General features: G+C 39.8%; 1 protein-coding gene across 1 annotated transcript in view; it reads left to right on the forward strand.

The window, feature by feature from the left end:
* Positions 1–21,839, forward strand: part of slc30a5 (solute carrier family 30 member 5) — a 42,535-nt gene extending 20,696 nt beyond the window's left edge. The window contains exons 6-16 of the mRNA XM_078563055.1: positions 4,343–4,430; positions 4,534–4,610; positions 6,585–6,755; positions 8,114–8,402; positions 9,375–9,583; positions 12,797–12,954; positions 13,435–13,564; positions 13,821–14,052; positions 15,629–15,855; positions 20,634–20,762; positions 21,368–21,839. Coding sequence (XP_078419181.1) covers positions 4,343–4,430; positions 4,534–4,610; positions 6,585–6,755; positions 8,114–8,402; positions 9,375–9,583; positions 12,797–12,954; positions 13,435–13,564; positions 13,821–14,052; positions 15,629–15,855; positions 20,634–20,762; positions 21,368–21,538 — 1,881 coding nt within the window. The 3' untranslated portion in view covers positions 21,539–21,839. The remainder of the gene's footprint in view (positions 1–4,342; positions 4,431–4,533; positions 4,611–6,584; positions 6,756–8,113; positions 8,403–9,374; positions 9,584–12,796; positions 12,955–13,434; positions 13,565–13,820; positions 14,053–15,628; positions 15,856–20,633; positions 20,763–21,367) is intronic.
* Positions 21,840–22,943: the final 1,104 nt, after the last annotated feature.

The raw sequence follows: 22,943 nt of genomic DNA on the forward strand, positions 1-22,943 counted from the left end.
CCCTTGTAATAAACGATAACATTCTATTAGCTTTCCTACTTAGGTGCTGCACCTGCATACTAACCTTTTGCGACTCGTGCACTAGGATTCCCAGATTCCTTTGAATCTGGGAGCTCTGCAATCTCTCACCATTTATATAATATGCTTCTTTTTTATTCTTCCTGCCAAAATGGGCAATTTCACATTTTCCCACATTATACCCCATTTGCCAAATCTTTGCCCACTCACTTAACCTATCTGTATCCCTTTTACCTCCTCCAGTCCTTCTCACAACTTACTTTCCTACCTATCTTCGTGTCATCAGCAAATTTAGCAACTCTACCTTCAGTCCCTTCATCCAAATCACTTATATAAATTGTAAGAAGTTTATGCCCCAGCACTGATCTCTGTAGTGAGTGACTGCCCTTGACATTAAGGCAGCATTTGACAGAGTGTGGCTTCAAGGAGCCCTAGCAAAACTGGAGTCAATGGGAATCAGAGGGAAAACTCTCTGCTGGTTGGAGTCATACCTAGCACAAAGGAAGATGGCTGTGGTAGTTGGAGGTCAATCATCTCAGCTCCAGGACATCACTGCAGGTGTTCCTCAGGGTAGTGTTCTCAGCCCAACCGTCTTCAGCTACTTCATTGATGACCTTCCTTCCATCATAAGGTCAGAAGTGGGGATATTCGGTGGTGCTTGCACAGTGTTCAACACCATTCGCAACTCCTCAGATACTGAGCAGTCCATGTCCAAATGCAGCAAGACCTGGACAATATTCAGGCTTGGGCTGACATGTGATAAGTAACATTTGTGCCACACAAGTGCCAGGCAATGACCATCTCCAACAAGACAGAATCCAACCATCGCCCCTTGACATTCAATGGTATTACCAATGCTGAATCCCCCACTATCAACATCCTGGGAGTTACCATTGACCAGAAACTGAACTGGACTAGTCATATAAATACTGTGGCTACAAGAGCAGGTCAGAGGCTTTGAATCCTGTGGCGAGTAACTCACCTCCTGATTCCCCAAAGTCAGTTGTGCAAGGCACAAGTCAGGAGTTTGATGGAATACGCTCCACTTGCTTGGACGAGTGCTGCTCCAACAATACTCAAGAAGCTTGACACCATCCCAGACAAAGCAGCTCGCTTGGTTTTTTTTATTTCATTCATGGGATGTGGGAATCGCTGGCGAGGCCAGCATTTATTGCTCATCCCCAATTACCCTTGTTCAGAGGGCATTTTTCAAGAGTCAACCACATTGCTGTGGGTCTAGAGTCACAAGTAGGCCACAGGTAAGGACAGCAGATTTCCTTCCCTGAAGGACATTAGTGAATCAGATGGGTTTTTACTAAAATTAGAATTCTAATTCCAGAATTTTGTTGAATTCAAATTTCAAAATCTGCTGTGTTGGGATTCGAACCCAGGTTCCCAGAGCATTACCCTGGGTCTCTGGAATACTGGCCTAGTGACAATACCAATATGCCACTGCCCTCCCCCTTTGGCACCTTGTCAAATGCCTTCTGGAAATCTAAGTACAGTGCATCCACCAGTTCCCCTTAATCCAACAGCACAAGTGACTCCTTCAAAGAACTCCAATAAATTGATTAAACATGATTTCCCTTTCACAAAACCATGTTGACTCTGCCTGATTGCCTTGAATTTTTCCAAGTGCCCTGCTATAGTGTCTTTAATAATAGCTTTTAACATTTTCCCTATGACAGATGTTAAGCTAACTGGCCTATAGTTTCTGGTTTTCTGTCTCCCTCCCTTTTTGAATAAAGGAGTTGCATTTGCTATTTTCCAATCTAATGGGATCTAGGGAATTTTGGAAAATTAAAACCAACGCATCAACTACCTCACTAGCCATCTGCCCATCAGGACCTGGTGGACTTGTCAGCCCGCAGCTCCAACAATTTGCTCAGTGCCACTTGTGATTTGTAATTTTCTTGAGTTCCTCACTCCCATTTCTTGATTTACAGCTATTTCTGGGCTGTTACTTATGCCCTCTATAATGAAGACGTTTTTTTATTCATTGGATGTGGGCATTGCTGACCAGGCCAGCATTTGTTGTCCATCCCTAATTGCCCTTGTTCAGTGGGCATTTAAGAGTCAACCCCATTGCTATGGATCTGGAGTCACATGTAGGCCAGACCTAATGAACATTAGTGAATCAGTTAGCAATGGTTTTGTGGTCATCATCAGAATTTCATCATCCAGATTTTTATCTAATTCAAATTTCACCATCTGCGGTGCTGGGATTCGAACCCAGGTCGCCAGAGCATTACCCTGAGTCTCTGGAATACTAGTCTAGTGACAATACTGTTATGCCACTGACATTGGGAGATTCAGTACTGGCTGATCTTCAGCCTCAATTCTACTTTCCCACCAGCTCCCTATATCCCTTGTTTCCTTGAGAGATCAAAAATCTGTATCTTAGCCTTGAATATACTTGAACAAGCCTTGGCAATTTTTTGCCCTGCAAAAGTCAAAATCTCTTGGGCCTATATCAGTACATCTTATTTTCTTTGAAAGACATGCACTAAATTAGCTGTTTTCTGCCGTCAGTCATCAAATTTCAAGATAGACTCCAATTGAAAGATTCACATAACCTAAAGCATTCATGCTTTGAACACACAGTTTATGATGTCAGTGTGTTTTCTGTTGGATAATTGTCTTGTAATTTATTGAGAGGCTTCCAGCTCCCTCAACCTGTTGTTGGAAAAATAATAGATCCATCTCAATTTGCAAATTTTCTCAGCTATGTAAGGGATGGATATCTTTGTAATTTTTTTCCTTTGAAATTAATATGTTTTTCTTCCCCATCATTCTGCTGAAGATGAAGATATCCTCTAACACTTTGTCCATGTAGCTATTTTTCATGTGTGAACCTAAACAGTTGGAATTCTTAAATTGTTCAGTATAACAATACAACACAGTCATGCCTGATTGTTTCCTTACTTGAAGTCCACACACATGCAGTTCTAGGCAACTGCATACTAGAGAAGCACAAAACTCTCGTTAAGATAAAAACAAAATACTGCGGATGCTGGAAATCTGAAACAAAAACAAAAATAGCTGGAAAAATTCAGTAGGTCTGACAGCATCTGTGGAGAGGAACACAGTTAACATTTCGAGTCCGTATGACTCTTCATCAGAACTAAGGAAAAATAGAAATGAAATGAAATATAAGCTGGTTGAGGGGGATGGGGCAGGTGGAGCTGGATAGAGGGCCAGTGATAGGTGGAGGCAAAGAAGAGATTGCCAAAGATGTCATAGACAAAAGGACAAAGGGGTGTTGACGATGGTGATATTAGCTATAGAATGTGCTAATGGTGGCATTAAGGATAGAAAGCAGGATGAGCAAGTGACAGATAGCCCTAGTGGGTGTGGGGTGGGGGAAGGGATCAAAATGGGCTAAAAGGTGGAGATAAAACAATGAATGGAAATACATTTAAAAATAATAGAAATAGGTGGGAAAAGAAAAATATATATTTTTTAAAAATATATAAATTATTAGAAAAGGGGGGATCGGAAAGGGGGTGGGGATGGAGGAGAGAGTTCATGATCTGGAGTTGTTGAACTCAATGTTAAGTCCAGAAGGCTGTAAAGTGCCTAGTCGGAAGATGAGGGCTGTTCCTCCAGTTTGCGTTGAGCTTCACTGGAACATTGCAGCAGGCCAAGGATGGACGTGTGGGCATGAGAGCAGGGTGGTGTGTTGAAATGGCAAGCAACAGGGAGGTCCAGGTCATGCTTGCGGACAAGTTGTTCCGTTTGGACTCTCCAATGTAGAGGAGACCGCATTGGGAGCAGCGAATGTAGTAGACTAAATTGAGACTAAACTCTCGTTGATGGTTTTGCCCCATTACCACTTTGTCTTTGCACAGAACTGGGCTTGAAGCTCTGGATCTGCCGAGTCTGAGAGACTCAGCAACTCACTGAGTAAATGTACTTGGCCATTAGGGGAGCATTACTGAAAACAGTAATTCAATTGCATGTTTTTCATTCTAGGGCTCCTGAATCCTCGAGGCCTGTGAAAGGTCCCAGGATTGCATTACCTGATGCATTTCCTGTATTTTTGCGTTATCAATTTACTAACAAATTATTTGAGAATTTTTATATTAATATTTTCTCCACTATAGCACTCTTCCTCTCTACAGTTGATATTGTGCTTTGGAAGTCATTAGGGCAAGGGATCCCGAGGATAGTGTTAGTATTTGTAGGGGCGGGGGAGGTCGGGGGCTCCTCACGCTACAAAAGTTTGAAAGCTATTGGTTTAAACTATTGTTTAGTAAAGTTAAACTGGGGAATTTGCATTTTATTAATCCAAATACGTAAACTTTCTTTTCCCAATCACTAGACAAGAGGAGCTGCGTTCTTCATTATTGCTGTCATATGTTTGTTGTTATTTGACAATGACGACCTAATGGCCAAGATGGCTGAACACCGTATCCTTTCTGCTGATGGATAAAGATGAAATATGATTGAGTTATTTTAGACAGAATTTAAACCATGCTATGTTTAGTTCCTTAACCTAATTCCACCTTGTAGCTGAGGGACATCATGACAGTGCTTTAACCCATGCACTATACACAGTCATCTCTCTTCTTGGGGTGGCAGACCACAAGGTAATTTTCTTGTAATAGCAAGGATGGCATCAGCTGACAATTCAATTGGATTAATGGGCTGTATTCATAATCTAGTCAATTCTGAAATGTTTCAAACAGCTAGCATTTACACATTTTTAATTTGTGTTCAAAATTGTCAAATGAAGTCCGACACTGGACATGTCAAAATGAATGACTTTTCCCAGGAATTAAAACTTGGTGTTTAAAGAATGCACGATAGTTTACCATTTCAGTAGTGTTTGTGGAATATTCAGTGTTACCTATAAGGTTTAAGTAAAGTCTGGTGGGAATTCTAAGCAGCCTGTTTTTCCACCACCACCACCGCACCCCCACCCCCCGACTCCCCCAAACACACACCCAATTTTTGTAAAAAATTATTTGTTTCCCATGTTTTCTGTCAGTACCGTTACAAATTGAGAGTCATTTCTATACTAATGGAGCATATTTTACCAGACCCGTGGAGGCGGGTTTGTAGGCAGGCGGCCAGGAAAATAGAGAGGAGAGGCATTTGGATGGCTCTGAAATGCATTCTTGCCGCCAGGGCTGTTTCTCCGGGGCGGGCAGGAATGTGGAGCAGCTGCCAGCATCACGGAGGCAGGCAGCAAATGATATACTTAAGGCACCAAATAGGGCCAATTTCTAACCTTGGCGGTGGAATGACCCCCTGCCACTGTTGAGGAGGCTGCCAGCTTCATGAAGGCAGCCTCCCTGCAACAGTCCAGGAAGCTCTACTCCCAAAGAAGGGTGGGTCACAGGGATCGAAGGCTGACAATCTAAGTAAAGAGAGAGAGATTTCCCCTCTAATCTGATTGGCCTGATGCCTTCCCCCACTATAAAATGATTATTTTTTCACCTCTGAGGACACTGAGGTCCCTACCTTTCTCAGCAGCACCTACTTCTCCCAATGGGGCTTCTGAAAGCTCCAGAGCTGAGGCCCTCTAGGCTGGCAGTATCAGGAGCCCACCTGCCATCCTTAATTGGACGGCATGCGCAGAAGTAGCCAATTTGGACGCCATGTCCAGGAAAATAGCCCCCTGGTCTAACTCCCTCCAAATGCGGATTCGGGACTGCCATTTGGCCCCGACATGGGATTCTTGAAGCCTGTAGAAAGTTCCTGCCATGGAGTCAGAGCTTTAATACTTCTTGGTGAGACCTCCAATTGTAGAACCTCTCGCTAAGAAATATGGGTAAGCTTCAGCTCCATGACTATGAACGCAACACTTTCAATCTATAGTAGGAGACCATTTTACCATCCCACAGTTAGAATATGATTGCCCGTGTGTGATGTTGACTGTAACTGATCAGCTCCAGTATATTTATTGAATCTGGTGACACATATCTAGTTCTTTCCAGCTGTTCAAATGACTAGCTTTCTGGCAGAATAATAAGCTTGTTGAGGCAAAATAGTTTTGTAAACAATTTATGGAATGATAGCATGCAGATTTGTACCATTGATTTTCCTGTGTGAAGATCTACCAATCTCGGCTATCTCATCCAGGAGAAGCGCAGAATGAGCCCAGAATGATTTCCCACACGTGCTAGTTACTGGTTCCTTGGAGGACAGCAAAGGTAAGAATGACATTGGTAAAAGTCGGAACTGATCAGGTTGCCGCTCCACTGTTTCAGCCAGAATTTGCTGCACAAAGTGCTAAATTAAATAGATGACAACTGGCATTTTTAAATAAAAATAAAATACTGCAGATGCTGGAAATCTGAAATTAAAACAAAAAATACTGGAGAAGCTCAGCAGTTCTGGCAGCGTCTGTGGAGAGGGAAACAAAGTTAATGTTTCCAGTCTAAGGTGACTCCTGTTCTTCCAAAGGCATTTTTAAAAGTGGACTGAGGGCATTTGTTTCTGAAGCAGAAACATGCAAACTGAACATATGAAATTTTAATTTGCATCATGCATTTCTTTTTGAAAGAGCAGTGTTGATGGAAGTTCACCATCTCATTAACTTTTATTTTGTGTCTTAGGGCGGGGTTTTACTACTGGTGATGTCGTTGTGTTTCAAAGTTGGTTTTCATACAGCTTCCAGAAAGCTGTCAGTGGATGTCGGTGGAGCTAAACGCCTGCATACATTATCTACCCTAACTTCAGCTGTGTTATTGTTTCCATGGGTAGTCATATTGACTGCAACTACAGAGGTAATACATTTGGTGCTTTTACTGCAATGGATACATTTACCAGTTTGTTGAATGAAAGGGTTTGTTCACTACCTGTCTTAAGAAATTATGCACAATAAGCTGCCTTGGCTTAAAACAAATTGTGTATCATTTTTATTCTGTACCAGAACCTCTCCTCCCTTGTCACTGACTTCATCCTTTCCCTTAATTTCAAGCAGGCTAGAGAGATGTCCGTCACCTTGGTGCCCTGTTCAATTCGGAGCTGAGCTTTAAACCCATTATTCTATAAAATTACCATTTCCACCTGTTTCATGCTTCACAACATCATCTGCTTCTGTCCCAACCTTCCTACTGCTGCCCTTATACATACCTTCACCTTTAGACTGGATTTCTCCAATGATCGTCTTACCACTTGCAACTTCTTTCCTCCATAAAGTACAATGTCCAAACCTCTGCTATCCATGCTTTATTTCACCATAAGTCCCATTTGCCACTTGGCCATCACCTTTCTTATTGACCTACACTGTCGTCTCAGACCCCAATAAATCAAATTTAGAATCCACATTGTCGTTTATAAATCTCTGTTACTTCGCTTAGCAATCAAATGAAGCCTTCCATCTCCTCCCAAGCCCTCTGACTCTAGCTGTGTTTGAATCCCTTCTCTACTCATTTGTTTGGGGAAGGGCATTTAACTGTCCTGACCCTACCTTCAGGAACTCCTTCCATAAACCCCTCAGCCCTTCTACCTCCATTTCCAAGCTTAAAAGCCATCTTCAAGTGAGCTAACACTTTCTGCCTTCGAACATATTTCTACATTGAACGCAGCATATAACTAACTACCTGTTGTTATGGAGAGTCGATTGTTCAAGAGACAGTGTAGACAGTTTAAGGAAAGATGGAATAGGTATTTATGGGAGTGAACGATTGACAGGCGCCAGTGTTTAAGACTGGCCGGATGAACTACAAGACCATTTTACGTCACGTATTTTCCTATGCTTTACAATAGTCACAACTTTAAAAAGAAGTTGCTACATTAGACACCTAAAATTGAAAATAATATTTTTATACCCATCAATCCTATTGAGAAATGCCATTAATATGTGTATTTTGATTATTCAGTAGTTATAAATGCCCAGGTGCTAAAGTAATGTCTGCTTTGTTCTTGAGAGTTGTAGTAATACACTTTTCTCAGAATACCTTTGTATTAATTTCAGTTACTTAAACTGATTATTCCAGTGAAGTGATTATTCATCCTCTGAGTGCTGTGTAGTGTAGTACTGTTGAAATTTACAGTAAATAATAACTATAATATTGACCTATTATAGTAACTTAAATAATGAAACATACCTTTTATTAGATATTTTATTTTTGTGTCATAGAGTAAAATAGAATCCTGGTCTTCCCTTATCATGCCATTTGGGACTGTCATCTTCTGTGTGCTAATATTGGACTTCTATGTGGAATCCATATGCTCAGCCAAAATGGAAGCTCCAAAGTGTGCACAATATGGTTCATTTCTCGTCTTTTTTGGAGCCTTACTTCTAGCTAATTTCTGGACACATCCAATAACTGATCAGCTACGTGTAATCAACAAACAAACCCTCCAGCACAGCACTGAACATGTATTGTCAGGTGGAGTGGTGGTCAGTGCCATTTTCTTCATACTAGGTGAGTATTTTTGTTTTAAAATATCATAAAGTCAGCAAAGAACAAGGCTATACAGCTTATTGCGCTTGTGCCATTGCTATGTTTTAGGTATTCGTTCTAATTTCATTTCCTTCCCTTTCCTTGTGTCACTTTACCTTTCCTTTTTCAACACTTAGCCAATTCCCTATTGAATGCTGGTATATTCCCTGCCTCAATAGCCATATTGCATTTCATGTGCTATGAGCTCCTGTGTGAAAACATTTCTTCTAACTTACCCCCTTTATCTTCCAGTAATCATCCTTGGCCTGTGTCCTCACTACCTAAAGGATTGCACTGGTGGAAACAATCATTTAGTGTTTATCCTTTTAATTTAATCTTCCTAATTCTGAACAATGTTATTAGATCGTCTTTGACCTTTTGAATTCCAATGATTAAGATCCCCAATTTGTATTTGTTTTCCACGTTATTTTTAAAGTTGCAAAGAAGATTAGATCAATTTAACGTTTCCAATAAATTTTTGAAAGATATTTGCACAAAAACCATTAGTTTCATAGTAAGTTAACTAATATGACCTCATTTTTTCCTTTGAGTGCAACCATTTGTGTAACTGGCCAAAAAGATTTTTCTTTAGAGGAAAAATTCCAGTGAAATTCAGGCATGCCACTTCTGGAAAATAGTTCCTGTTATGCATTAGCACCCAAAATCAAATATAGATGTAGTCAGTCAGGTGCCGAATTCCTAACCGATATTCCTCCCAAACAGTACCACTGCCAAAAAAATGGATTTACTTGTTAACTTATTGTTTATGGGATATTACGAGTCGCCTAAGTCATTGTATTTGTAGAGCTCTGAGACTTTTCTAGGTTTGTATCTTTATCACTATTCAATGTTGCTTATAGAAATAGGAACATTCAAGCGTTTGAGAAATTGAAAAAAGAGACAAACATGTAAACCTTCATAAAGTTTAATTCGCTTGTGTTTATCTCTCTCTAGCTGCCAGCATCTTATCCTCACCTTCCAAGAAAGGCCAAAAAGGTACTCTGGTTGGTTACTCACCTGAAGGTACCCCACTGTATAACTTTATGGGTGATGCCTTACAGCATACTTCCCAGTCACTGCCCAGATTTATCAAAGAATCTTTGAAACAAATCTTGGAAGAGTATGACTCCAGACAGATCTTCTACTTTCTCTGTCTTAACCTAGTGAGTATCTCATGTTTACATGGTTTTCTTTTTCACAGTTGAAATAACAAAACATTTTAAATTTTCTGAACACAGAGATGTCATTATGTAGTTTTGACTAAGTTACTAACACATGAGCCACAATCTTGCTGGGGCTACAGAACTTCGGTCAGAAACTGACTTTGTTCTTTTAAATTTATTTGCTGTGAAATAATATTGGCATTCATTATGCCAGGGCCACTCGGCTCCTGACCTCATCGCAGCCTTGGCCCAAACATGGTCAAAAGAGCTGGACTCGACGAGAGGTGCAAGTGACTGCCCTTAACATCAAGGCAACATTTGACCAAGTGTGGCATCAAGGAGTCTTGGCAAAATTGAAATCAATGGGAATCAGGGGAAAACTCTCCACTGGTTAGAGTCATACCTAGCACAAAGGAAGATGGTTGTGGCTGTTGGAGGCCGTTCCTCTCAGTTCCAGGACATTGCTGCCGGAGTTCCTTAGGGTAGTGTTCGAGGCCCATCCATCTTCAGCTGCATCAATATATGATCTTCCTTCCATAGTAAGATCAGAAGTGGGGATGTTTGCTTATGATTGCACACTATTCAGTACATTTCAACTCCACAGATACTATAGTAGTCCATGTCCACATGCAGCAAGATTTGGACAGCATTCAGGTTTGGGCTGATAGGTGGCAAGTAACATTCATGTTGCACAAGTGCCCAGACAATGATCATCTCCAACAAGAGAGAATCTAATCATCTCCCCTTAACATTCAATGGCACCACCACAAGACACAAGTCAGAAGTGTGATGGAATAATCTCCATTTGCCTGAATGAATGCGGGCCCAACAAGACTCAGGAAGCTCAACTCCATCCTGGACAAAGCAGCCCACTTGATCAGCACCCAATTCATCAACTTAAACACTTACTCCCTCCACATTTACTCCCTCCACCACCAATGCACAGTGGTAGCAGCATGTACTATATGATGTACAAGATGAGACTGATTCCTGCGATGATGGGGTTATCTTATGAGGAAAAGCTGGACGGGTTGAGCCTGTATCAGTTGGAGCTTAGAAGAATGAGGGGATCTTATTTACATATGTAAGATCCTGAAGGGACTTGACATGGTGGATGTGGGAGAGACTAAAACTAGGGGACACAAAAATATGAGATCTTCCATTTGAGATGGAGATGAGAAATTTTTCTCTGAGGGCTGTTGGTCTGTGGAATTCTCTGAAGAAACCTGCGGAGGCAGGGTCTATGAATATTTTTAAGGCTGAGTTAGATAGATTCTTGACTGAAAAGGGAGTCAAAAGGGTATAGGGGGTAGACAGGAAAGTAGAGGCCACAATCAGAAAAGCCGTGACCTTAACAAATGGTGGAGCAGGCTCGAGGGGCCGAATGGCCTACTCCTGCCCCTAATTCGTATGTTCGTGACTACAGTGACTCACCAAGACTCCTTCGACAGCACCTTCCACACCCATGACATCTACCACTTAAAAGGACAAGGGCAGCAGATGCATGGGAACACCACTATCTGCAAGCACCCCTCCAAGCCACGTGCCACCAGACTCGGAACTGTGCCCCTCTTCCTTCACCAATGCAGGATTCAAATCCTGGAATTCCCTTCCCAGCTGCACTGCGGGTGTAGCTGCACCAGACGGACCTCAAGAAGGCAGCTCACCACCTCCACCCTCACCGGGGCAATTAGGGATGGGCAACAAAAGCTGGCCCTGCCAGCAGCACCACACCCCATGATGGAATATTAAAAAATATTATGTTGGTCCTCATTTGGTTAACATCCTATACATAGTCCCATCACCAGATAATTCTGGATGGGGAAACTCATTCAGCCCACCTTTGTTTATCCATGAAAGGACGCTTTTTCAATGCACTGTCTAACTAGTTCATAAATAATTCCAGATTTTCAGCAATTGTATTCCTTGTGATTGATCACTCTTTGCATATATGAAGAAGAACTTGCTTTTTTAAATCTTTTCTTGCTCCTTTTGAATACCAAGCTTGATGTCACTGTGTGGGATACTGTAATGTATGCAGTACTAGACTAGTAACTAATGCGGGTTAAAATTTTATTGTGTCAAGTTGTGAAATTATATTCGGTATATCTGAAAATTTGTAGTCAGCTCTTAATGTCTTCAAGGGCAACTAAGAATTGGAAATAAATGTTCTCTTCCCAACATTGCTCACATCTCACAAACAAATTTAAAACTATAAGTTTACCTTGTCTTAACTTTTCTTCAATTGTAATGCACAATGGGATGAGTTCTCCATCTAGGCTGCTCAATTTTTTTTAAAAAGGCTGCTTCAGTTGATCTCCAGGCATTCTCTGTCTCAAATAATCCTTTGAGATCTTAGGATTTATTAGGAGAAGTGAACAAACACAGCAACAGCAACTTGCATTTATCTAACCCCTTTAATTAAAAAAAAATCATGGCACTTCAAGAAAAGAGCAAAATGAACACCAATTAGGAGGAGTGAGCATTAGCTTGGTCAAAGACCTGGGTTTAAACAAGAGTTGAATAGGAGAGGGTGATTGAAAGCAAAGGGTTTTATGGTAGGAATTCCAAAATGTGGGACCTGTGCTGTCACAGGAACAACCATCAGTGCTGAAACAAAGGGGTGAAAGGGACCAGAATGTGAGAACTAGAAAATTTTGGAGGGGTGGAAAGGTACAGTTGAAGGAGAAGAGATGAGAAGAGATCCATAAGTAAATTAAACATAGGGGTGGCCATTTTAAATTTGAGGTCTTTGGAGACCAGGAACCATTGATGCTCAGCAAGGACAGGGATGATAGACAACTGGGACTTGGTGTGGCTAAGAACACAGGTATTAGACATTGGATATGGATGTAAGGGCATCTAGAAGGAGTAATTGAATATGGAGATGGCAGAGACAAATATGAGCCTTTCAGCACCAGAAGGCTAATGTAGGGGTACAGAAAGAGTGTTATGGAAATGAAAGGCCACCTTTGTGATGGTGTTCAGAAGACCACCTTTGGTAGTTGTGCCTTGATACATCCTATGCATATTTTGTGATATTTTTGCCCATTTACTTCATGTATCCTTATTGTTATTCAACATATTTAAGATCATAACTTATTTATTTGTAAGAATATAACAATTATAATTCATGGAATGAGCAATTCTCTTCAATGTTAAGCTGGATCTGAACAACCAATGCATTGAGTAGCCATTTTCTTTGTGTTTTAGGCCTTTACATTTGTGGAATTGTTCTATGGTGTGTGGACCAACAGTCTTGGCCTTATCTCTGATGGTTTCCACATGCTGTTTGACTGCTCAGCACTAGTCTTGGGCCTCTTTGCAGCCCTAATGACCAGATGGAAGGCAACTCGAATTTACTCTTATGGGTTAGTTTCCCTAATGTTGATTTTTCTTCTTTTTTCCCTTAATTTACAAATGTGCCCAAGTGTAGAAAACAGGTGTACTGTTTTCAAAGTTGAAAGAAGAAAGGTATTGAATAAATTGACATTTCTCAAATCTCAAAACACACCAAACGCAATGAACACTCTTGAGGTACAGTTACTGATTGTACGTTAGATAAATGCAGCAGCTATTTCACAAGCAGCAAGTTCCCACAAATAGCAAAAATGAATGGCCAGCAGTTGACATATTGGTACTGTAGTGAAATAAGGTTTTGGCAAAACATACTGCCCCTGCTATGCAAATTTTCTTCAAACTGGTTTCGAATTGCTATTTCAAAATAGAGGGTTGTGAGCTGTTATATGACGTGATGCAGCTACTATGTAGAAGACTGTATTTGATTCTGGTGTTGTAATTAGAGTACTTGTTGATCATACATTTCAGCTTTTCCTTTTTCTTCTCTGTAGATATGGACGTCTTGAAATTCTGTCTGGATTTATTAACGGACTTTTCCTGATGGTTATAGCATTTTTTGTTTTTATTGAATCTGTGGCCAGAGTCTTTGATCCTCCAGACATTGACACAGAAATGTTAACGGTAAGTTTTTCTTATTTGTTCTTGGATATGTGTGTGTGAACCAGCGTTTTAGTTAAAAAAAAACTAGCTTGAGAAGGTTAAGAAAAATTTTGTAATATTGTTTTACCAATTGAAGTATCTAATTTGTAATCAGTTTCAGTATAAAGCAAAATTATTCCAGAAGTTGATGTCTTTCATTGTAGATTAAAACAGGAATTAATTTCAATATTGCAATGAACTTTATTTATTCCATTGCATCGTTCTTAATCTTTTACAGCCAGTCTCCATTGGGGGTCTGATAGTGAACCTGATTGGCATCTGTGCCTTTAGCCATGCACATTCCCATGGCAGTTCTCGAAGCAGCTGTTCTTCACACGAGCATGGCCACAGTCATGGACATGGGCATTCGCACAGCGACCATGGACATGGAGGACATGGTCATAGTCACAGCCACAACCATGGTCACTCACATGGATCTTCAGGTGGTGGAATGAATGCTAATATGAGAGGTAAAGCATGAGTCCGAATGAAGTTTGCTGAATATAACCATACAAATGGAAATAATTTAACCATAAGCAGGATATTTACTGGTATTTTTTCCCAAGATACCAGGCATGGTCCCACTTTCATCCCAGCTCCCCATACCATTTTTTTTAACAAAAGAGTGCATTACCAAGTATTTCAGCTTAAACAACGACACAAGGTCGTCCATTAGGCTGATTTTTATATACTTTAAAGACTATTTTTCAAGTCTTTTCAACTTCTTGGACTGCTGTACATATAAGACAGTGTACTTCTACCACTGCTTTTAGGTCTAGCAGAAGATACTTTGAGTTTTTCTGTAACGGAGATCCAGTTATCTGTAGAGGCCGTTAGTCTGACTCTAAGCCCCCTATTAGGAAGGACTGACTAGATGCATTGGGGGAGGGGCGGTTGCCACTACACTCTTATTGGAAAAGAGACAAATTTTAAAATATAAATCCCTCTTCGAGGGAGCTTAACCCTGCAAAGAAAATCCACAAGTTACCAGAATGTAAAGGTGTATTTATCATCATGCTGAGATCACTTTTTTGTCTACAGAGCAGTGACTGCTTCACAAGTAATTAATTGTCAGCGGAGTGCTTTGGACTTGTACTACAAGTTTTTTTTCCCTTTATCTCCTCTCTTCCTTTCTTTTGAAAGCTGTTGACTCTTTCCTGAGCGCCATAAAACTCAGTTGCTTATTGGCTAATCCATTGAACTATTGGAAAATGAGAGGTTTGTTTTTTACATGTTGGATGCCTTCATTTTAGTGCTGCTTGATGATGTCACTGATCATTGAACTTTAAGGTATCAGCTGTGGTGGCTCAGTTGGTAGCAGTCTCATCTCTGATACGGAAGGTTGTATGTTCAAGTCAGTCTGCAGAGGCTTGAGCACAAAATCTAGACTCTCACTCCAGTGTAGGACAGAGGGATTGTTGCATTGTTGGAGACACCATCCTTTAGTTATAAGATTAATCCAAGGCCTCATCTGCCTTATCAGGTGGACGTAAAAGATTCCGTGGCACTACTTCGAAGAAGGGCAGGAGAGTTCTCCGTGTTCTGACCAATATTTATTCTTCAACCAGTTTCACTAAAATAGCTTATCTGGTCACCATCACATTGATGTTTATGGGATCTTGCTATGTGCCAATTGGCCACATTTCAAAGTGCCTCATTGGCTGTAAAGGTACTTTGGGATATCCTGAAGTCAGGAAAGATGCGAACCTTTTGGTTTAACCTGTAAACTCTAAACATCAAAGTGTTTAACAGTCAGATATTCTACAACAAAAGGGCATAGCCATAAACTTAGAAGAGGAAAGGTGAGAAAGACGGTTTTGAATTATGCAGCCAGTGGTGAGCATATGGAATGGTCTGCCAACAACAACAATGGGACTGTTTGTATCCGACGATTGAAGGCAGTCGAATAACAACAAAAAAAACTGTTGGTAGAGGGATGGGCAAGTGTCTTGGGATCTGTTTCCCTGACATTTGACCATCAAATTAACTTCAGTGGTCTTTTCCATCCCTGTGCATTCCTTTCTAAAAGTACATTTTCTGTTGCAGGAGTATTTCTGCATGTGCTGGCAGATACCCTAGGCAGTATTGGAGTGATCATCTCATCTCTTCTAATTCGTCAGTTTGGATGGCTGATTGCTGATCCTATTTGCTCTCTCTTCATTGCTGTGTTAATATTTCTCAGTGTCATCCCACTTATGAAAGATGCTTGTCAATTGCTGCTGCTACGGACCCCACCAGAGCATGAGAAACAACTCAGTAGTGCCCTAAATAAGGTCAGAATCTGTTTACTTCTAAGCATCCAATTACAGAAAACGTTTGATTTTTTTTCCATAAAAGTCATACTTGTTAATGTGACATTGAAAAGTGATTGAAAGTTACTGCAGTGTGACTTAATGTAATATTGAGGTAGTGTTGACAAATTACACAGCCGTGTTCTACTACATGTGGAGATTTTTATAATGGAAACTGTAGGCAGTCTTGTTAGGACTGTTAATTGTTTCACAATTTCATAAATGGATGTACAAAACCAGGAGCGAGAAACATATTCAGCCCCTGTAGGCTGTTCAATCATCCAAATTTTGATTCAGAACTTAAGATAGCTATTTATTTATTTATTCTTAATCCTGTTTCTACTTTAAACCCAAATTCCTCTACTCTACTGAATTAAGAATTTATCTGTTTTCCTTTTGAATGCTTTTACCGCGTCAGTACTTATTGCACTGAACAACAGTCCTTTCTGTAAATTGGTGCCTAAGAAATGTGCTTCTCTTTAGTCTTTATATTTAACTTGTAAATATTCTCATTTCTTAGTGTGCTTCTAAATACATTGTAATGGGTGCTATTTTTAAATATTGGACCCATAATCTATCTCTATCTATGAGAATATAGATAATATTTAAGGGAAGACATAGTGGTAACATCACTGGACTAATAATCCAAAGGCCCAGGCTAATTGCTCTGGGGAAATGGGTTCAAACCCCACCATGGCAACAGTTATAATTTAAATTTGGTTAATTAAAAATCTGGAATTCAAATGCTAATCTCAGCAGTGGTGGTCATGAAACTATCATCGATTGTCATAAAAGTGCTTCTGGTTCACTAATGTCATTTTAGAGAAGAAAATTTGCTGCCCTTAACTGGTCTGGCCTACATGTAGCTCCAGACCAACAGAAATGTGGTTGACTCTTACTTACTTTCTGAAATGGCCTAGTAAGCCACTCAGTTCAAGGGTAATTGGGATGGGCAACAAATGCTGACCCCACCAACCCCTACATCCCATGAAAGAATAAAAAACGGGATAGGCTTCCTCAAACTGCCTTCATTACTGGATGATCTGAAATCCTGATCATTTTTGCACTTTGAATAACGTACACCACATCATTGAACATTTAAAAAAGCAAAATGTTAGTCATATTCTTCTTTAATTCTACCATCAGGAAACTTTCTTTTGTTTCAAAACTTTAGTTATAATAATCCATACTCAACTCCCTGGATAGCCAGCCAGTGACTAGCAAGCTGTGAATTGCTGCTAGCCGTGGTGGTAGTTTAGATTGGCTTGAATGGTCATCAGTTTTAAGCTCCTGCAGCCTCAAAAACAATAACTTGCATTTATATCGCCCCTTCACTTTGGTAAAACATCAGAAGATGTTTCATAGGACTTTATCAAACAAAACTTGTCACTAAGACACAAAAGGAAATATATGCCCTGTAAATCACCATGGTCTATTCTCACTTTATGTTATGATCTTGGTAGAGACCAGTAACGTGTTTAGATTTTTTTTTAAGAATTTGAAAATCACTAAAAGTATTCACTAAAAGAATGAAGCCCCAAGATCCATGGTTTGAATCAAAAGAATTTTACTGAACAAAAATCAAAGAACATGAATATTCAGAACTACACTTTATTCAAAATGGTCAGTTACATTAAAGATATTAAAAGCACAATGAACACAGTTACTTATTTTCTAAACCAAACTTCTTAACTTGAATTTCCATCTACACCTGTTTGACTTAAACCCCCGAAAGTCTAATCAGATACTTTTCAAAATCTGGAAGATTAATCACTTGGCCTGAGTACCGCATCAAAGATTCCTATAAGGGTTGAGATTTCTACTATAATCATCACATGGTTATAGACTCCCAGTTGAACACATGCGTAGCTAGCATCTTAAGCGTAAACGCCTCAGGTTAGAACTCTCCTGGTTCTAATATTGTTTAACTTTAGAGCCTTGTTTCTAGAACTCCTCTTCCTCCCTCTCCTTGGTTCGCCCCAGAAATCCAACTCACAGTTAAGAGTCCTTCAGTTAACATCAGGTTTAAACCTTTTTAAACAGCACACACAATTGCACTGGAATTGTGCTGGAAAGAAATGTTCCCTGCTCTGCATCCAGATTGTTCTTAAAAACTAAAAGCCATGCTTGAGACCAGAGCCACACCCACAATCTACTCACCCCTATAATTAACTTCGTGTTGACCCTATACTATTCTATTGTTTATCTCCTGGGCATATGATCATTTACTGGCAACCAGGTGCTTTACCAGAAACCAACTCCTACAGAAACCTAGCTCTTAAAGGGACCATCACCCCCAACATAGTTTCCCCCCACCCCCCAGAAGTACATGGGCCATCACACTGTACATTAGATTACATACCAGGCTCTGTAGCCCTAACATTTTTCTGAAGGAAACAGCACCAAGACCTCAATTCATGCTAAGAGCACTGGAACATAACAGCTTGCATTTATGTGGAGCCTTTAGCATAGAGAAATGTTCCAAGGCACTTCAGAAGTAATCTGGCACTGAGTCATACATGGAAGCTTTTAGGGAAGATGGTCAAAAGCTTGGTCAAAGAGGTAAGTTTCAAGGTGCATCTTTAAAGTGGAGAGAAAGGGGAAAGGAGGGAATTCCAGAGCTTAGGCCGTAGGCTGCCAGTGTTGGAGTGATTAAAACCAGAGATGTGCAAGAGGCCAGAATTGGAGGAGCCCAGAAATCTGAGGATTATATGGTTGGGAGAGGTTTGAGGGGCCAAGATCATGGAAGGATTTGAACACAAGGATGAGAATATTAAATTAAGATCTGGCTCAGCATCCAGGACTGTTAATATTGCTGATATCAGCAACATTATAAGCAGATCACTTATAAACAACAGGATTGATTCCTACTAAGGCAACCTGTAAGAAAATATGTTTTAGACGGTTAGTTACGCTTTCATCCAATGTATGTTTTTCTTGCATACACACCCTCCTTGTCAATATTGTTCCGCTCCCTGTGGCCACTCAAGAGGCAGTGCGAAACCATTCAGGACACAGATGTGGAAGAAGAGGACATTGGCCATCTGTGGAACCGGCAGAGGGAGATAGGAATTGCAGGGAGTCCCTGAGTTAATCAAAGCTGTCCAATAGACACATATATTAGACTACTGTGGGCTGGACTCAGAAGGAGAGTATTCCTGAGGAACTCTGGAAAGCAGATACATCACAGTAGAGTGGTGATAATGGGAGAATAAACAATCTTTTTTTGGTAATCATAAACAGAATCCCAAATGTTATGTTGCCTCCTAGTGCTAACAACAACAACTTGTATTTATATTGCACCTTTAACATAGCCAAATGTCCCAAGGCATTTCACAGGAACATTATAAAACTAAATTTGACACCAAGCCACATCAGATATTAAGGCAGATGACCAAAAGATTACCTAAATAGTGTCTTAAAGGAGGAAAGAAAGGCAGAGAAGTTTAGGGAGAGAATTCAAGAGCCTAAGGCCTAGACAGCTGAAGGCACAGCCTCCAATAATGGAACAGTTAAAATTTACAATGTGCAAGAGGCTAGAATTGGAGGAGCTCAAGATATCTCAGAGGCATATAGGTTTGGTGGTGGTTACACAGATACAAAGGGAGCAAGGCCATGGAAGGATTTAGAAACAATGGAGAGAATTTTAAAATTGAGGTGTTGCTCAACCGGCTATCAGTGTAAGTGAAAGACATTACAGAGCAGGTGGAAAACATTTGGGACAGGAAGAAATAGTACCTATGGTTCATGTTGAAATTAATTACATAGAAGTATGTTTCTAGTTTTGAAGAGATAGTTTACGGAATTCGTTATTATATATCAACAAAATTCAATAGTAGCAATCTCCAGATATATCTCCATGCCACAATCTGGAGAGGGTAAGAAGCAAATGATTGGAAAAGTCAACTATATATGGTTGAATCCTCTCCCACCTCTCTACTTACCCTCTCCAAAAGGATGTTGGTGCATTACAGTTCAAGTGAAGTCCATATCTTTTGTATAGCCTTCCTTGTGTGTGTGTATATATCTACATTGGCCTCCAGCACCTCCAGTTTAAAATTGTCAAACTTGCATTTGAATCCCTCTGGCCTCAATGTACTTATGACTGTGTTCTCTTCATCACTTTGTTCCAGCATTGGCAGTCGCACCTTCGAACACCTTGGCTATGCTTTGAAATTTCCTCTCTAAACCTCTGCCTCTCTGTCCTTTAAGGCCCTCCTTAAAACCCACTTCTTTGAACAAGCTTTAGGTTACCTCTCATAACATGTCCTTTGGTTCAACGTTCATATTTTGATTATACCACCATGCACCTTTTACTTTTTCTACAATAAAGGAACTATATCAATGCAAGTAGTTGATATCAGAATTTCCTGATGGTGCAAAAGTAGAGAGTTTAACAAAACAGGAAGTATGCTATAAAAGATGAGAACGTGGACAAGTCAGCATAATGTGTAGAAGTTGTTGGAACATGAATTTTTTTCCATAGAGCGCAATGAAGGCCAAGAGCAGTGCAATATTTAAGGAAAATGTTGATAGATATTTGAAATAGATACAAGGCTATGGGGATAGAGCAGGGAAAAGCAATCAGTTTGGGATTGTTCTAGTGAAGAATTTGCCAAAAAGATGGTCAAATGGCTACCTTCTGTATCAATTCCTGTAGTATATTCAAAATATTAAAAGTTTTTAACATTTCTGAAGTCTCTGAATCTATTTAAAAGAAGTAAGTTAAATTGTTTTCTGAATGTTATAAATGATTACAGATCCAGAAAATTGAAGGTGTTCTGTCTTATCGAGACCCTCATTTCTGGCGCCACTCGGCCAGTGTAATAGCAGGAACCCTGCATGTGCAGGTCATGCCAGATGTTGTGGAGCAGCGAATTGTACAGCAGGTATAGTGCTGATTCTTTGTGTTGTCTATCTACTGTCATGCTCTTAATATGAACCTTATATTAACGAGTCAAGTTTGCTATTTCCTTTACAAATCTACTATAGAAATCATGTGTCATATTATGCTAATATCTAGAATGAATAGGAACATGAGAAAGTAGAGGACTCTTTTTTTTAAAAAAATATTAAACTGCAGCCCATATGGCCAGCCCCAACAATGAATAGCACAGTCAAAAACACATTAACTGCCCCAGTCCCTTCTTGTATCAACAACTTCAATGTGTCGCTGTATTCTGTAACCTCTACCCCCGCATCCCCGGTTCTCTTTCTCTCTCCTCTCTTCCCCACACCCACCCCAGCTCTCCTATGTTTGGAGTAGTAAGCCCAATGCCCCTCAATAAATTCAATCTTGGCAGCATCTCCCATATCCCGATAAAATATGTAACATCTCTTAAATTCTCCTGGGTCATAGGAGTGGCCTAAAATATAAACATTAATATTGAGATTTTTGTTTGTGCTTGCAGTGAATGCAAACTGTATAGCAATAGCCTTGATAAAGTTATTAGAAACTGCATTTATGGATTGTATCACTTTGTGTTCTGATCAGGTGACAGCTGCTTTAAAAGATGTTGGTGTAAACAACTTGTTCGTTCAGGTGGAGAAGGAGTCTTACTTCCAGCATATGTCGGGTCTAAGTACGGGTTTCCAGGACATCCTCACTATAACACAGCAAATGGAAGCTGTGAAATTTTTAAAAGATGGTACTTATATCATGTGACCAAATCCAGAAATACATTTGTCTGGAAGCTGCAGAAAAGCAGCGACAACACTTCAATGTATCAAGAGTTTTATATATAGTATATTTATTTTAAGAAAAACACTGCAGAATTTCATCCATTATATATTTGATTTGAAACAGTTTTCTGATGTATTTTTTCTCTGTTACGGATTAGCAAACAGAAATTTGAACTGTCAATAGCGGTTGAATGGACAATTTCATCATTAAATATATTGTGTAAAGAGTATATTCTGAATTTATATTAAATGGGCCTACAGGAGGTTGACATGTTTACATTTGAGCTATAAGTATTAGGTTTATAATTTTCTTTATGTACATTTTGGTATGTGATGGAAAGATTGCATGGATTTCCAAATGACTTTAGAATTAGAAGTTTCAAAATGGATAGAAACTCCAACCATTTGAATGAGATTTGTGCCCATTTTTAAATTGTGTCCAGTTTGTTTTGTGTGGAATTGGGTTGTTAATGATGGACCAACAATTAACTGATGTTATCAGTTTGTATTTTTTGTTTATATTTTGCAGATACAATGGGCCAAATGGCCTCCTGCACTGTAACAATTCTGTGACATTTTGCTTCAGTAGTTCATGTCCAAATCCTGTGGATTTTTTCTATCTGGTATTTAATGAATGTTAAAAATACTGAATCATCTTTTCCCCATAAAGGTGCTTGGAAAATCAAAAGCAAAAAAAAAAGCACCTAACCGCCATACAGAATTCAGTAACTAATCTAAACCAGCATTGAATGAGTGGGCTAATCATGCTCATTATCACTTCTTGATGAACCTGCCAAAATTGTACTTTGGTAATCAAGGAAGTGATGGCTCTTTGGATAAGTTTCCCATTTCACTCCTTCCTTTTCCCAGATGTCCTAGCCAAAGCTGGCAGAATCACTCCCTGCATAAACCGTATTTTAACTGGGGCCTCCTGTCTGAGAGCTCAGTCTTTCAATATTCTAGTTGCAAGGTTAACCATGGAGAAAGATTTTCTTTTAAACCAATGGTTTTTGGAGATACTGTATCAGAGTTTAAAATGGGAATGACCAGTTAATAAATTCTTTGTAAACATTTGATAGGACATTATACTACATTGTAGTTTCTACTGAAAATGGCTATCTTTCTTTTCAGTGTGTTTCAGAAATATAGAAGAACCTTCTATGCTAACAACTCTGTCCAACTATTCAGTTTTCTCCCATTTTGAGGTCCTGAATAGGACAGCAGTGCAGAAAGCTATAAGTAACATTGGGTTCCAGAAAACTTTTGGATTGCTTGATATTATTTCTCAATACTTGGCCAATTACATAGAATATACAGCACAGAATCAGGCCATGTGGCTCAACCAGTCCATGCCGGCATTGATGCTCCACTCATCCTTCCTTATCTAA

Source organism: Cetorhinus maximus, chromosome 2 (genome assembly GCF_964194155.1).
Source record: "Cetorhinus maximus chromosome 2, sCetMax3.hap1.1, whole genome shotgun sequence".
NCBI classification, from domain to species: domain Eukaryota; kingdom Metazoa; phylum Chordata; class Chondrichthyes; order Lamniformes; family Cetorhinidae; genus Cetorhinus; species Cetorhinus maximus.